The 16,906-nt window shown below is 44.5% G+C and overlaps 2 protein-coding genes and 1 pseudogene across 2 annotated transcripts; 2 read left to right on the top strand and 1 right to left on the bottom strand.

The window, feature by feature from the left end:
• Positions 1-86: 86 nt before the first annotated feature.
• On the bottom strand, positions 87-1,785 carry LOC121448850 (parafibromin-like). The gene has a single exon (XM_041653101.1). The coding sequence runs from the start codon at positions 1,783-1,785 to the stop codon at positions 187-189; it is 1,599 nt and encodes a 532-aa protein (XP_041509035.1). The 3' UTR covers positions 87-186.
• Positions 1,786-6,406: 4,621 nt separating this feature from the next.
• On the top strand, positions 6,407-7,642 carry LOC121448865 (eukaryotic initiation factor 4A-III-like). Its single transcript, XM_041653127.1, has one exon. It carries the CDS (start codon positions 6,425-6,427, stop codon positions 7,640-7,642), a length of 1,218 nt encoding a protein of 405 aa, XP_041509061.1. The 5' UTR covers positions 6,407-6,424.
• A 30-nt stretch (positions 7,643-7,672) lies between these two features.
• On the top strand, positions 7,673-15,899 carry LOC121447843 (annotated as a pseudogene).
• The last annotated feature ends 1,007 nt before the right edge of the window (positions 15,900-16,906 follow it).

The raw sequence follows: 16,906 nt of genomic DNA, 5'->3' as shown, positions 1-16,906 counted from the left end.
GTATGGATGGGAGGAAATGCCCCTTTGAAGCACACAGCATCAAACGAGGTCTTATAAAAGACTGCTCTGTGGTCTTCTTCATTTGCAAGTTCTTGATGAATTCATAAAGCTTGGGTTTCAGTCTGTAGATCAAGCTATATCCATGCTTCTTAAACCAAGTTTGCAGAAAAGGAGGAATCAAATGATTCAGAATCTCAAGTGGGCTTTATGCTTGACCATGTATCTATCCAATGTTTCCCAGAAACGGAAGAAAACTGGTCGATCCAAATGACGCTTATAATAGCTGAGTTCTAATACTGTTACATCCCATTTTTGAACATTTGGATCTAGACGAACTTCATCATACTTGAGGTGGAAGGCTTTAATTTTAGCAAATATGTCAACTGGTGATCCATTGGGTAGAAGCCATGGCCAACCTTTGAACTGCCAAGCAGGACCTTGAACAAAAACAGCTACAACCCGATCCCAGTCTTGAGGCATAAGTTTCAGGGGCTGGTCTACTACTCTATAAGGTGCTGTGACACTAATTGCTGTGCCCCCTGGTTGCATCTGATCTTTTCTTCTCTGTATTAGTGTTTCATTTTCTCGTTGACAACCTTGTTTCTTCTTTTCATCTGATGGGACAAACTTTAGATCCTGTAGAAGGTCTTTTGCATTAAGCATAGTTATTAAAGAAGTGGTAGCTGCAGGGATAATAATAATGGGCGTTCGTGATCCTTTCTTCTGATTTGGGGGCGGTCTTGCTTGAGAAACTGGTCTAGGTACAGGCCGGGCTGCAGGAATTTGAGTCTTACGGGCAGATGCACCTTCCGTTACAGATTTCAGTGTCATGCCATGGTATGTGCCCGTAGTATCAATCTTAAAGCCTTCCATTTCTTCTTTGCCTTTGAATCTCTCCTGGTCATATCTGTTGTAGGCCGCTGGGATAGACTGCTTTGTACGCAAAGTAGGATCCACAGGGGCTGTATTTGGAGCAGGCCGCTGTTCAGGGGCACGCCCTTCTTCTCTGTCTTTTACAGATTGAAGAATTGCAAAAATGTCCTTGGAAAAAGTTTTTCCTGTGCTTTGTAAGATAGTTGCTCTTGTTCTCCACACTCTCTCTCTGCTGACAATATCTCTGGTCACATCTACCTCAGCAGCCACAAAACTCCTCTGTTTAAGGGCAGTTATATCACCATCTAGATCAGTCTTGATAGTAGATCTTTTCTTAGCCATAATTTTGGCTTTGATTGCAGCAATTTTTTCCACTGACATGGCTTCAGACAAAGACCTAATCTGTTCAGTCTGTACAATCCCTTCTTTATGGCCTTCCAAACGAGCTGCCAATCTCTCTTTATCAAGACGCACACACTCTTCATCCTCAATTCGTGGTTTCTTTGCTTCTGCTAAAACTTCATCTGCAGCTCTTTTGACTTGAGTGCACCGCTGAAGACCTATTTCCAAGGGTGCACTCCTATCGATGCTGGCTGATGTTGATGCTTCCCCATTGAGATATCCAAGTAGATCTTTTCTGTCAGGTCTTCTAACCACAGGAATATTTTCAGTAGCTGCACATCGGACATAAGCAGGATGAGAAAGGTGTACATTATTAAGTAGAAATAATATAGACTCCAATGTGTAGTATTCTCTGGGTTGGCCTTTCGTTCCAGTCCCCCAAACGACATAGTTGGTCTTCACGTTCTTGGGCCAGGAGAAGAACTCCCCGAAGATGACTTCGTCTCCCTTGACCACGATCTGCTTCTTCTGGATGTTGTACTGTCGCAGGACACTGAGCACGTCCGCCATCTTTGCCGCCTTCGCTGCCGCTGCGGGCCCAGGGCACCACCTTTACTGCCGGGCACCACTGCCGCTTCTCCCCTTCGCTTCGCCCTCTGCCTCAGCCGCCGCTGCTGCCGCGAACCAACAGCCGCCACACTAACAGCCGCCCTCGTCTATGACAGCAGCACGGGCAGAAGCCACCGACCTACAAATTTTTAAAAGTTCAATATAGTGCAATGCAAATAATACAAGACCCTGTCTCAAAAAGAATAAATTGAATTTTAAAATAAAATCATTATTTACGATGAGACTCTCATGTCTCAGGTTTCTTTGGTATTTGACAAATACTTTTTCTGAGTATTTTACTTTCTTACACTCTTAAATATTGTTTTGCTTTTTATATTTTGAGTCAGGGCCTGGTCCATGAAGACCAGGATGCCCTCCAATTCACAGAGATATGCCTGTCTTGGCCTACTAAATATTGGGATTAAAGATGTTCACCCCTCAAGCCCTGGCTTAAAACTTTTCTAAATGAAAAATTTCAGTCTTTTCCTTAAGTCTGTTGCTAACATAAGAGTTATTTGGCATGTGTAAGCCAAGAAAACACAAAGCCGTCTGGCAAATAAACAGCAAACCAATATGCAAGCAAAGCCTGCAGATTCACAGACTTTCTGCTGTTCCACTCAAAAGAATATTTCTATCCTACACTAACGTCGCAAAAGCACTATGGGAACTTTTAAAAGAGTTTAATTATACAAGTCATGGGTTTAAAGCAGAAAAGAATGTATAGGAAACATATTTACTTTATATAAGAAAAAAGAAAGGCTGGAGGTGGTGGCACACACCTTTAATCCCAGCACTCGGGAGGCAGAGGCAGGCGGATCTCTGTGAATTTGGTGCCTGCCTGGGCAACAAAGTGAGTTCTAGGTTAGCTAGGAATGTTACACAAAGAAATACTGTCTCAAAAAACCAAACCAAAAAAGAAAAAAAAAAAGAAAAAAAGGTTTTGGGTGTTGTCTGTTTGTTTTTGAAGATGACTCAATTTCAGAGAAACTGAGAAGCCTGCTGCAACCATACAGGCTGGGCTGCTAAGGATCCGGAGGTGTAGAGAATCTGGAGTAAGTCTCAATAAGCTGTAGCACAATGAACAAAAACACAGACACAGATATTGGGGTTCAACATGATGACCAAAAAAGCAAAGCAGCTAGCCACTACCACATACCTCTCCTTCAGTCCGAGTATGGTGGCGATCCTGCCTCCAGGAATCCTCAGAATGAGACTGGCTGAGAGCTGTCTCCTCCTGTCTTATATTCCTCTCTAGGGCGGGGAAAATGGCGTGTACCACTCCCACCCAGTTTCTATGACCAACTAGTGTGGCTACTTGGATTAAAGGTGTGTGATGCCACTGTCTGGTCGGTGAGGCTGACCAGGGTGTTTGTTTTACACTCTGATCTATAGGCAAGCTTTATTTACTAAAATATAAATGAAATATCATTACACTAAGCAGTCTGACAGTGTGACTGTCTAGATCTAGTGCCCACCAGGGTACCACATGCTCCTCTGCGATATCAATACTGCCTCAGACCAACATCTGAACCCATTCTACTCACCGTAACAGGGGAAATCATTGCTTTCCAAGTTCACCTGAACATGGAGTCAAATGTGTATCTATAAATGTCAGAAATCAGAGGCAGAGGTCACAGGAAGCAGTTAGGTGAGAAGGAAATGTCCAGCAGAATCGATCTCATGTGGGTGAAGACACGTAGAAAACACACCAGGGAGAGCCAAGCCACTTTATTTTAAATTAGCTGAGGAGCAGGAATGGCTGGAGAGGGATATGCCTCGGGAAAGAGGGTACATAGCAGAGGGAATGAGAAGACTGCCTCGGATGGACAGTTCATTTAGCTCATCCTTCTTACAAGTCCTTATAGGTCACACCGCAAGACCTTGGGGCCCTTTAGGAACAGATCCTCTCGCCCAAGGCTGTGGGCATGGAACTGAGAGCTCTTGGTTCCTGGATAGAAAGGGTGTTCCGAATTTCTAAGAGGAAGTAAAATGACAAACCAAGCATTAGCGACACTGTGATGTGCATAAAACCAGGCCCTGGACATCCTGGAAAGGACGCGAAGGCCTAGTTTGTATATGCCCATGAACAGGTGCTTCTCACTGAGCACCTGTTTCTGTCCCCAACTGCAATGAGTGATGTAATGGGGAATGTAGTGGAACCTGTCCTGGAACTAGCTATTTTAGACCATGCTGGCCTTGAACTCACAGAGATCCTCCTGCCTCTGCCCCCCTCTTGAGTGCTGGTTTCAAAGGCATGCACCACCATCTTCTGGCCCCGCTTACTGTGTTCTTAAATCTTTGTGTTTCCTGGCTGTCGATGGAAAATCCAAAGGCCAAGTAATCCAAGGTCAGGGCTCAAGGAAGCTTTTCCTTATTCCTTAGAATGTTTCTGAGTAGGTGCTCAAGATGAGGACAGGGCAGTGAGGTGGGGGTAAAGGCACTGTGTGCCACACCAGCATACCAACCTGAGTTTGATATCTCGGACCCATGTAAAGGAGAGAGAGCAAAATCCATGAAACTGGCCTCTGAGTCCCACAGGTACATTCCTATATACACAGTAATAATTTCTGTCAACTTAACAGTAAACTATTGTCACCTGGGATAGGAAACCACAACTGTGAGATTGCCTAAATCAGATGGGCCTTGCTCTGTTGTGGGAGCTGCAGGGCGGCAATTCGCCACCCACCTCCCAACACTGGCTAGCTTTACCTGAAATAACAACACACAAACTGTATTCTTTTAAACACTGCCTTAAACACTGGCTCTCCCTGGTGTGTTTTCTACGTGTCTTCCCCCACATGAGATCGAATCTGCTGGACATTTCCTTCTCACCGAACTGCTTCCTGTGACCTCTGCCTCTGATTTCTGACATTTATAGATACACGTTTGGTTCCACATTCAGGTGAACTTGGAATGAAATGATTTCCCGTTACAGTGAGTAAATGGATTCAGATGTTGGTCTAGGCAGTATTGATGAGATCAAAGAGGAGCATGTGGTACCCTGCTGGGCACTAGATCTAGGCGGTCACACTGTCAGACTGCTTAGTGTAATGATATTTCATTTATATTTTAGTAAATAAAGCTTGCCTAAATCTCAGAGTGTAAAACAATCCCCCTGGTAGCCTCAATGACTAGACAGTGGCATCACACACCTTTAATCCAAGCAGCCAGACTAGTTTGACATAGAAACCAATCGGTAGCGGTGCACGCCCTTAATCCCCGCTCTAGAGAGGAATATAAGAAAGGAGGGAGACAGCGCTCAGCCAGTCTCATTCTGAGGATTCCTGGAGGCAGGATCTCCATACTGGAACTGACAGAGAGGTAAGTGCTAGTGGCTGGCCGCGTTGCCTTTCTGGTCGTCATATTGAACCCCAATATCTGTGTCTGTGTTTTTGTTAATTGTGCTACAGCTTATTGAGACTTACTCCAGATTCTCTTCACCTCCTCATCCTTAGCAGCCCAGACTGTATTGTTGCAGCAGGCTTCTCATTTTCTCTCAAGTTGAGTCATCTTCAAAAACAAACAGAGACAACCCAAAGCATTTCTTTTTCTCTTAGACTGTTTTGTTTTTATTTTTTTGTTTTTGAGACAGTGTTTCTCTGTGTGACAGCCCTAGCTGTCCTAGAACTCGTTTTGTTGCCCAGGCAGGCACCAAATTCACAGAGATCCGCCTGACTCTGCCTCCTGAGTGCTGGAATTAAGGGTGTGCACCTCCATCCAGCCTTTCTTTGTTCTTAAATAAAGTAAATATGTTTCCTATACATTCTTTTCTACTTTCAACCTATGACTTGTGTAATTTAAACTGTTTTAAAAATTCCCATAGTGCCGGACGGTGGTGGCGGATGCCTTTAATCCCAGCCCTCGGGAGGCAGAGGCAGGCGGATCTCTGTGAGCTTGAGACCAGCCTGGTCTACAAGAGCTAGTTCCAGGAGAGGCTCCAAAACCACAGAGAAACCATGTCCCAAAAAACCAAAAAAATAAAATAATATAAGTTCCCATAGTGCTTTTTCGATGGTAGTGTAGGATAGAAATATTCTTTGGACCTAAATCTGGAGTGGAACAGCAGAATAGTCTGAGAAACTGTAGGCTTGGTTTGCGTATTGGTTTGCTGTTTATTTGCCAGACGGCTCTGTGTTTTCTGGGCTTACACATGCCAAATAACTCTTATGTTAGCAACAGACTTGAGAAAAGACTGAAATTTTTCATTTAAAAAAGTTTTAAGCCGGGGCTTTAGAGGTAAACATCTTTAATCCCAATATTTAGGAGGCCAAGACAGGCATATCTCGGTGAGTTGGAGGGCATCCTGGTCTACGTGGACCAGGAGACCCTGTCCCAAAAAATATAAAGCACAACAAAATTTAGAGTGTAAGAAAATACAATATTCAGAAAAGTATTTGTCCAATACCAAGGAAACCTGAAACCTGAGAGTCTCATCATAAATAATGATTTTATTTTAAAATTAAATTTATTCTTTTTGAGACAGTGTCTTGTATTATTTACATGGCACTGTATTGAACTTTTCTAAATTTGTAGGTCAGCCCTCTGTCGCTCACGCTCATCATCTCTCGGTGGACTTGTAATCCTGGCCGCCACGGCCACGATGGCGACGTCGGGCTCCACGCGGAAGCGGCTGCTCAAAGAGGAGGACATGACCAAAGTGGAGTTCGAGAGCAGCGAGGAGGTGGATGTGACCCCCACGTTCGACACCATGGGCCTGCGGGAGGACCTACTGCGCGGCCTCTACGCCTACGGCTTTGAGAAGCCTTCAGCAATCCAGCAGCGCGCTATGAAGCAGATAATTAAGGGGAGAGATGTCATAGCACAGTCTCAGTCTGGCACCGGCAAGACGGCCACCTTCAGCATTTCAGTCCTCCAGTGCTTGGATATCCAGGTTCGAGAAACCCAGGCTTTGATCTTGGCTCCAACAAGAGAGTTAGCTGTACAGATTCAGAAGGGTTTGCTGGCTCTGGGGGACTACATGAACGTACAGTGCCACGCCTGCATTGGGGGCACCAATGTTGGGGAGGACATCCGGAAGCTGGACTATGGGCAACATGTTGTGGCAGGCACCCCGGGACGTGTCTTTGATATGATTCGCCGTAGAAGTTTAAGGACACGGGCTATCAAGATGTTGGTTTTGGATGAGGCTGATGAAATGCTGAACAGAGGTTTCAAGGAGCAGATCTACGATGTGTACAGGCACCTGCCGCCAGCCACACAGGTGGTTCTCATCAGTGCCACATTGCCTCACGAGATCCTGGAGATGACCAACAAGTTTATGACCGACCCCATCCGCATCTTGGTGAAGCGTGATGAATTGACTCTGGAAGGCATCAAGCAGTTCTTTGTGGCGGTGGAAAGAGAGGAATGGAAATTTGACACCCTGTGTGACCTCTACGACACGCTGACCGTCACCCAGGCTGTCATCTTCTGCAACACCAAGAGGAAGGTTGACTGGCTGACAGAGAAGATGAGAGAAGCCAACTTCACTGTGTCATCCACGCACGGGGACATGCCCCAGAAGGAGCGTGAGTCCATCGTGAAGGAGTTCTGCTCTGGTGCCAGCCGTGTGCTCATTTCTACAGATGTCTGGGCTCGTGGCCTGGATGTCCCTCAGGTGTCCCTCGTCATTAACTACGACCTGCCCAACAACAGAGAACTGTACATTCACAGAATCGGGAGATCAGGGCGATACGGCCGCAAAGGTGTGGCCATCAATTTTGTGAAGAATGATGACATCTGCATCCTCAGGGACATAGAACAGTACTACTCCACCCAGATAGACGAGATGCCCATGAATGTGGCTGACCTGATCTGAAGCTGGTGCTCGTGCATCAAGGGCCTGGATATGGCGCCTATCATGAACTCGTCCTCTGAACGGGAACCCTCTATTAAATGGGGTTTAAATGAACTGTCTTCTCACAGCCCCTCAGGAAGACCCTTGGGCGCTGCCATCTTTTCTATCCCACACGTAAATAATCCAATGCTTTGAGCCTTTTACATTAAACATGGAAATTTTCCCATGAAAATAAAATTGTAGGTCAGCCTCTCCCCTGTTGCTTCCATGGTGGCAGCTCAACTTCTCTCCAAGGGTGGATGTCTGTAGCGTTACTTGTCTGGAGCAGATTCCGGCAAAAAAAGAACAAAGACACAAGGCACTGATGGCAATGGATTGCGGATTGTTGAATATGATGTGGGCTGGGCAGACATGAAGGAGTACTGTGTACTGGTTTGCTCCTTATGGCTTACCCAACCTCCTTTCTTATAAAACCCAGGACCACCAGCCCATGGATGGAGCCACCCACAATGGGCTGGACCCACACCTATGATTAACTAGTTAATTAAATGCCTTACAGCTGGATCTTATGGAGGTTTCTTCTCCGTTAATCTTCCCTCCTTTCAGATAACTGTGGTTTGTCTATCAGGTTGATATACGACTAGCCAGTACACACAGTTAGCCAGTTATTGGGGCACATGTTCATAATCCCAGCACTAAAGAGGCTAAGAAAAATGTGGGCCATGTATTCAAGGTTAGCCTGAGCTACGTAGCAAGCGTGTCACAAACAGACAAACAAAGCAAGGCCTCCCTCAGTTAGGCAGGCATGGGCCATGTGAGGTATGTCTTCAAAATTAATAACATAAAGAAGAGCCAGGTGTGTTTTGCATGCATGCTAGTAATCTAAACTCTTAGGAGGTAGAGGCAGGAGGGTCAGAATTTCAAGGCCGGTTCCAGAGCATGTTTGATGCTAGTCAGTAGTACAGGAGAACGTGTCTTAAAGGGGGTTAAGGAGAAAATATACACACTATAATCTATATTTAACATAGTAATAAGCCTTGTGGTCTTCAAAGAGTTCAAGTTCAAATCCTTGCTCCCTACCTTGTAGTTATATGAACCAAAATATATTTAACCTTGTTACATCTCCAGTCCTCATAGTAAAGTAGAAACACAAACAGTGGCTAAGTTACATTAAACATTCCATTCTTGTCACAACAATTGCCTATTTTCTATAGTGTTTATAGTGAATGTCTAGAATCTTGAGTCAGAAAGACACTGTGATGCTTAATTTTAATTGCCAAACTCAAATGAGTCATAAAATGCCCAGAGCACCAGGGGAGCACACTTTTGGGTGTGTGTAAATCTTCCAGAGTGGATTAACTGGGGGGTAGGAACACTGACTGGCCCTGAATATAGGTGGCACTGACATGTGAACGAGCATCCTCGCGTTTCTGCCACTGTGGAACCACTGGGCACCAAGCCTTCCTATGATGGTGGACAGTGTCTCCTCGAGCCTCAAGCCAAAATAACCCTTCTTCCTTCAAGAGGCTTTAGTCAGGCACTTAATGAGAGCGTCTGGAAAGGAAATAATACAGGGATGGGAAAGTAGGAGCACTGTCGTAATAAACTTGACCACACGCCTTCTGGACTGGTGTGTGAGAGGGGTGCTGAAGAGCCTGGAGCTATAGGGAGAGAGAAGCCCTAGCCCTCTCTCTCTCACTCTCTCTCACAGAGATCCACCAGTCTTTGCCTCCAATGTGCTGGAATTAAAGGCATGCACCACTGCCCAGTGTAGCGAGCTTCATGGTGTCACACCTGATGGAGTTGTATAATCAACTCCTGAGATGGTTAAGGCCTGACCTATGCTATGATCACGCAATGATTATCAGCTGCCTGCATATGCGTGAACCTATGGGCAGTGTTCTCCTGGCAGATCGGGCTTGGCAGACTATGCCTTCTTAAGGGCTGGGTGAGGGTTTGCCCAAGGAGAGAGAAGAAAGGGAGAGGAAAAAGAGAGAGAGGAGAGAGAGGAAAGAGAGGGGGAGAGAGAGAATTGTAAAAGGTCTTGGAATAAACTGCAGTGAGAAGAGCTCCAGTGGTCGCGTCTTCCTTGCTGGACCAGGGTGGCCACGACAGCCTGGCGATCTCTTTCTTCTTCTTTCTTTCTCTCTTTTTCTCTTCCACTCTCTTAGTCTCTCTCGTTCTATCTCTTCTCTCTCTCTTGTTTTTCTCTTTCTCTTTCCCTCCTTTACTCTCCAACACTCTCTCCTTTTCTTGTTTTTCTCTCTTGTTCTTTCTCTTTTGCTCTCCCACGCTCTCTCTCTCCTTCTTGCTGTCCTTCCCTCTCTTGTCCTCTCTCTCGCCCTATTTCTTTCTTTCTTTTTTTTTTTTTGAAACAGCCCTTACTCTCCTGGAACTCACAGTGTAGAATAAGCTGAACTTGATATCAGAGCTCCACCTGCCTCTGCCTTCCAAGAGCTGGATTCTAGGTATGCTCCATCATTGCCCAGCCCCAGCCTGGGTTTCTTAATGAGACACCTTTCCTTCAAATAAGGAAGGAAAGTCCTGTGAGCAAAGATATGTTATTTTTTGAAAATAAAAATAAGAAATTGCGGGGCTGGAGAGGCTCAGTGGTTACGAGCACTCTCTGCTCTTCCAGAGGTCCTGAGTTCAATTCCCAGCAACCATATGGTGGCTCCAAACCATCTGTAAAGAGATCTGGCGCCCTCCTCTTGTGTGTGGGTATAAATGGAGGCAGAAAGTTGTATACATAATAAATAAATTAAAAAAAAATAAGAAATTGTCAGTTTATTACGCTATGATAGTAACAAGACTCCCTCAAACCAAACCAGTTGGAATTTGAAATCCCTTATGTCTCCCTGTGTAGCTGAGAGTGTAAAATCAGACCTGTTGAGCTACAACAAAGAATTTTGAGAGAGATGTAGCGGCACACACTGTAATCCCAGCATGTGTGAGGTAGAGGCTGGAGAATAAAGATTTCAAGGTCATATTGGCCACACAGCAGGGTTAAGGTCTCAACAAATCGAAACAAGAAATTAATTATACTTTTTTATTTTATTTTTATTAATGATACTTTCTGTGCTTGAGTGGAACATCTAGGATCTGTCACCCCCAGGAACTCTCTGGCTGTTGGATAGTTCATTAATGGCACAGTGGGTAAGGTCACTTCCTGCCAAGCCTGATGATCTGATTTCATTCTTAGGTGTCACATGGTGAAAGGAGGGAACTCACTGATCCCTATGCTGTGGCACATGCCCATAAATAAGTTAATAAATATATGGCTATAAAAATGAGGACAGACTTTTGGTCACACTGCATGTGTACTTTGCTACTATCCAGGCTGGCATCATCTCTTGTGCACTCAATAAACTTTTGGTTCTAAAATAAGGTTGTTGGCAACTTTTTACAGTATTTGAAATAAGTTTTAAATGGCAGATTGCTCAAGTTAGCTAACTCAGCAGGCAGTTACATCTAAGTGAGAAAATAATAGTAAACTTCCTAGTGCTTAAAAAGAACTGTTCTGGGGGCTGGAGAGATGGCTCAGTGGTTAAGAGCATTGCCTGCTCTTCCAAAGGTCCTGAGTTCAATTCCCAGCAACCACATAGTGGGTCACAACCATCTGTAATGAGGTCTGGTTCCCTCTTCTGGCCTACAGACATACACACAGACAGAATATTGTATACATAGTAAAGAAATAAATATTTAAAGAAGAACTGTTTCCATTTCCTCTCTGACGGTTCAGCAGTTAAATGAACTTATTCTACAGAGGACCCAGGTTCAGTTCCCAGCACACGTGACAGCTTAAAGCCATACAGCCCAAGTTTATTATCCCCAAAGGGAAACCGGATTCTGACAGATTCTGATGTAAAGCACAAGAGAGTTTTTTAATATTCAAACTTGAGTTTGAACTATACCTCTACCACACCAATGCAGTGGGTGAGGGAAGTGCAGCCTGAACCCGGGAAGGGGGGGAAATTTTAAAGGGGAAATGCCATAGTAAGGGGCGTTCATGTCCTGTCATCCTGGGATTGGGTAAGGAGAGCATAGGGCAAGGTAGTCTCTGAAACCATTGGTCAGTTTTGGGGCACAAAAACCCTAACAAAGAGCCATTAATATCTGACAAGGTATCTTCAAGGGCAGGCTGCCTCCTAGGAACATCTGAACCCCGTTGAGGTTTATGTCCCTGTTCCCTAGCTCCTTAGTTGGCTATTTTCAGGGTATCCATCCAAATAGCACTAGCACAGCAGCACATATCTGAGCTGAGATCCCCCCTCATTATGTGGCTTAAGATGATGCCCCCTCTTTAAAATGGAGTCTGCAAAGTCAGGTCCTCACACCACCATTAACTCCAGTTAGGGGATCCAAAGCCCTGTTCTAGACTTCACAGACACCAGACGTGCAAGTAGTGCACAGACATACATCCAAGTGAAACACTCAAACATGTAAAGAAAACATCCTGAAACAAGACAATTCCATTTTTCCTCCTGTTGAGGACTGCTTGCTTTTGGAATAAATAAGAATCACTGTGGAGCCTGTTAAAATCTCCAGGCCTCCTCCAAAGAGATTCTGATGCTCCAGGTCAAGTAGAAGATGAGAACTATGGGTTTTAGACATCTCTGGTCATTTTAGGGTTTTGGTTTTTTTTTTCCTCTCTGTATAGTTAATAGACTGGCTCCTGTACAAGGCTTTCTTCTTGCTTAACATCCAAAATTCTCAGTGTATATTTGTATACCACCTTGACTGCCTGGCCTTCTCGGGTAATTCTTTGTTTTTGTGTTGTTGTTTATTTGTGTCTGGGACAGGTGTAGACCTGGATGGCCATAATTCACTGTATAGACCAGGCTGACCTGGAATTTGTGACTGTCTACCTGTCTCCAACCCTGACATATCAGGCTTTGTTTTCTTCTGTGACTTCCTAGCTGATTTTTATTCAATAACAGACAAAATACTCTCCCTCAGTTTGTGAGCTCCATGTCACACTTGGTTAATAAATAGCTTTTACTGGGTGGGTGAGCTGCTTCAGAAGTAAAGGTTCTTGTGGTCAAGCCCAGAAACCTGGGTTTGATTTCTGGGACACACATGGCAGAGTGAGAGGACCGAGGCCCAGATTCTTCTGACCTCCACATGTGCACTGTGGTACTGCAGTGTCTGCCCCCACCTTAGTTCAACATCCTTAGTCATCAGAGAAATGCAAATCAAAACAACTCTGAGATTCCATCTTACATTTGTAAGAATGGCCAAGATCAAAAACACTGATGACAACTCATGCTGGAGAGGTTGAGGGGAAAAGGGAACACTTCTGCATTGCTGGTGGGAATGCAAGCTGGTACAACCCCTTTGGATGTCGGTGTGGTGATTACTTAGAAAATTAGAAAACAACCTTCCTCAAGAACCTTTAATACCACTTTGGGGTATGTATCCAAAGGATGCTGAAATGTGCCACAGGGGCATGTGCTCAATGTGCATAGCAGCTTTGTTTGTCATAGCCAGAACCTGGAAACAACCTAAATGTCCCTCGACCATAGAACGGATAAAGAAAATGTGGCACATGTACACAGCAGAATAAAATAATGACAGCTTGAATTTTGCTGTAAAATGGATGGAGCTAGAAAACATTATTTTGAGTGAGGTAACCCAGATACAGAAAGACAATTATCACACATAGGCGATTATTAAATATAAAGCACAGAAAGCCAGCCTACAAACCACAATCCGAGAGAACTTAGACAACAATGTAGACAGTAAGAGGGACTTACATGTTACATAGATCTAATCTACATGGGAAGTAGAAAGTATAAAAATAAAAGATCTCCTGAGTAAATTTTGAGCATGGGGACCTTGGGGGAGGATTGAAGGCAGGAGGGGAGAGGCAGGGAGGGGTAGAGAGAGAAATGTAGAGCTCAACAAATATCAATAAAAAAAATTTAAAAATAAATAATAAAAAGGAGGAATTTATTTTTCTTTATGTGTAAGTGAACATACATATTTGTGAGAATATGGAAGCCAAATGGTGTTCTTTGGGTATTGTTTACCTTAAGTTTTTTCTCTCTCTCTCTCTCTCTTTTGTTTGTTTGTTTGTTTGTTTTTGTTTTTCAAGATGGGGTTTCTCTGTGTAACAACTCTAGCTGTCCTGGAACTAACTGGAACCCACAGATCAATCTGCCTCTGTCTCCAGAGTGCTGGGATTAAAGGCCTTGTGGTATCACTGCCTGGCCTGTTTATTTTAAAGGATTTATGTGGATGAATGTTTTTCCTGCATATGCACTATGTTGGATCCCTTGGAACTTGGGTTATGGATTGCTGTATGCCACGCTGGGTGCTGGGAATTGAACCTGTATCGATTACAAGAGCAATAAGTGCTATTGAGCCATTTCTTCAGTCCCTTACTCTTTGAGGCAGAATCTCTTAATGATCTGGAACTTGACATGTGGGTGTGACTAGCTAGCTCTCAGGATCTGCTTCTCCAGGGCAGGTTTTATAAGCAAGGTCTGTCAGGCCTGACGTCTTTTTTAATAGAGGTTAAAGTTATGTTTTCCCTTGAAATATCCCTTTTAATGGAGAGTCCCAGCAGTAGGGAGGTAAAGGCAAGATTATCATCTTAGCAAGTAGAGCAAGATCAAGGCCATTCTGACCTCGTCTCAAAAAACCAAACCATGGGCTTATGAGACAGGATCATTTTAATACACATCTTAGGCCTTTGTGGAACAGTCGTGACTCCCATCATGCTAACAGAAGCCCCTTATTCTGTTCCAGAAGTTTCCAGAACTGCAAATAGAAGTCATTGCTGACTATGAGGTCCACCCCAACCGGCGCCCTAAGATTCTAGCCCAGACTGTAGCCCATGTGGCCGGGGCTGCTTACTACTACCAACGACAAGATGTGGATGCTGACCCATGGGGGACCAAGGTTAGAGAATGAATACATGTGAATGAATGAGTGGGACTGAGAGAAAATTAGTAAAAGCCCCTCCACGTATCCCTGTGAGGTTCCACATTACATCACCTTCCTTTCCTGACATTGATACATAACCCAGGACAAAGTATCTGTTGTCCTGACAAATAGACGGCCTGCTTTCTGGTTTACCTGATGACATAACAGTCCAAAAGCTTGGGCCCTTTTAATATTTTAAAACTCTCTCTTGCAGCCGGGTGGTGGTGACGCACTCCTTTAATCCTAGCACTCAGAAGGCAGAAGCAGGCAGATTTCTTTGAGTTTGAGGCTCACCCGGCGGCTCACCCGGCGACTCACAACAATCTGTAATGAGATCTGGTGCCCTCTTCTGGCATGCAGGCATACATGGAAGCAGAACACTGTATACATGAAAAAAAAATAAAAAAAAATAAGTTGGGCAATTGGGGGCACACGCCTTTAATCCCAGCACTAGGGAGACAGATGCAGGGAGATCTCTGTGATTTGAGGCCAGCCTGGTAGACAAAGTGAGTTCCAGGACAGGCTCCAAACTACAGAGAAACCTGTCTCCAAAAACAAAAAAACAAAAACAAAAAAAATCAGGAAAAGAGCCAGGCGGTAGTGGAACTCCTCGCACTCGGGAGGCAGAGGCAGGGGGATCACTGTGAGTTTAAGGTCAACCTGGTCTGAGTGGGACGTAAGTGAGCAAAAATAGGAACTGGCGAGAATAGCCAAAATTTAGGGCCTTTTGTTGCTCTTGCAGGCTCGCATTCAACACCCACAGGGCTGGCTGCTCACCCTCTGCTGGTCTCTGTAGGTACTGCTTGCACATAAAAATAAATTGAAGGAAAAAAAAAAGCTTGCAATAATGATAGCTGGACTTAGTGTCAAAATGGCCTCTGTAACTCTGCTTTTCTTTTCCCTTCTCCCCAGCACATAGCAGGTGTGTGCATACGCCCCCAATTTGGGGGCTGGTTTGCTATCCAAGGTAATGTTGCTGCCAGGGGTTAAAGTGTCAAAATGGCCACCCAGAAAGCCCCCTGATTGTGTGCCTACAAGAGCTGGCCACATCACTCTGCTTGAAGGCTTCAATTTCCATTGGCTTGACTGGACCTATCAGGATGCCGTGACTCCCGCAGAATGGTACTCAGAAGAGCAGAAGACCAACTTTTACACGCCACGTGCACAACGTTTGGCCCTATTTGACTTAGCCCCGCTTTCGGAACACCATAGCACTACATGTGAGCATCCCAGTTCCATGCTTACCAAGCCTCAGAATTCCAGCAGAGCACGAAGCTGGCTTAGCCCCAGTGTCTCTCCACCTCTCTCCAGGTCCTTGATACCTTTCCCTTGTGGAATCCCACTTTAGTAGATATATTTGGGGTAGAATTTGGGTTTTGAAAAAGCACTTTTTTTAGTTTTTCAAAACAAGGTTTTTCTGTGTGGCTATGGCTGTCTTGGAACCCACTCTGTAGATCAGGCTGGCCTCCAACTCAAAGATCTGCCTGCCTCTGCCTCCCGAGTGTTGGGATTAAAGATGTGTGAAAGAAACACATTAATTTTGAATATTTCTCAAAGCTCGTCAAAGAGAGCCAAGACTCAATTTACATTGGTCAAGACAAACACATTTAAGACAGACTCAAAATCAGCAGCTGCCTTCAAATACTGGACTCAAGCCTGTTATATTTTTGTGCAGTACTGCAAGATACTATTTAGAGGTGTGGTTCTCAATCTTCCTAATGCAGTTCCTCATGTTGTAGTAACCCCCAACAATGAAATCACTTTGTTATTGAAATAACTGATTTTGTTGTTATGAATCATAATGTAAATGTTTTCCCAATCGTCTTAGGCTACCCCTGTGAAAGTCTCCTCCAACCCCTAAAGGGGTTTTCACCCACAGGCAGAGAATTGCTGAATGAGGGGATCCTAAGGGTATACATACACCCTTTAAATGGTACCCACCACATAGGACTAAGCCAAGTAATTATTTATATAAACTACTTTGAAACTAACCTATAGTAGTGATGTTACTACTAAAGGCTTAAAGAATCTTACCATCAAGCCTGCCATCCATCCTCATGGAAGGAGAGAACTGACTCCTAGAAGCTGTACTCTAACCCCATATACACTGATGTATCCCTCTCCCCATGAACATGTGATTTAAGAGGAAGAAAAGAGAAATGGTCAAGGCCTGGAGCGTTCGCTCATTGGTAAGAGCACTGGTAAGAGCCCTTCCAGAGGTCCTGATTCCAATTTCCAGCATCCATATGGTGGCTCACAACCATCTGTAATGATATCTGGTGCCCTCTTCTGGCCTGCATGTCTATCTGCAAGCAGAACACTGCATACATAATAAATAAAATCCTAAAAATAAAA

This window comes from Microtus oregoni, unplaced genomic scaffold, assembly GCF_018167655.1.
Source record: "Microtus oregoni isolate MIOR12 unplaced genomic scaffold, Mior012 000005F_ref0000423, whole genome shotgun sequence".
Classification (NCBI taxonomy): Eukaryota; Metazoa; Chordata; class Mammalia; order Rodentia; family Cricetidae; genus Microtus; species Microtus oregoni.
The sequence above is the reverse complement of the archived record's forward strand: the minus strand, read 5'-3'. Positions and strand labels throughout refer to the sequence as shown.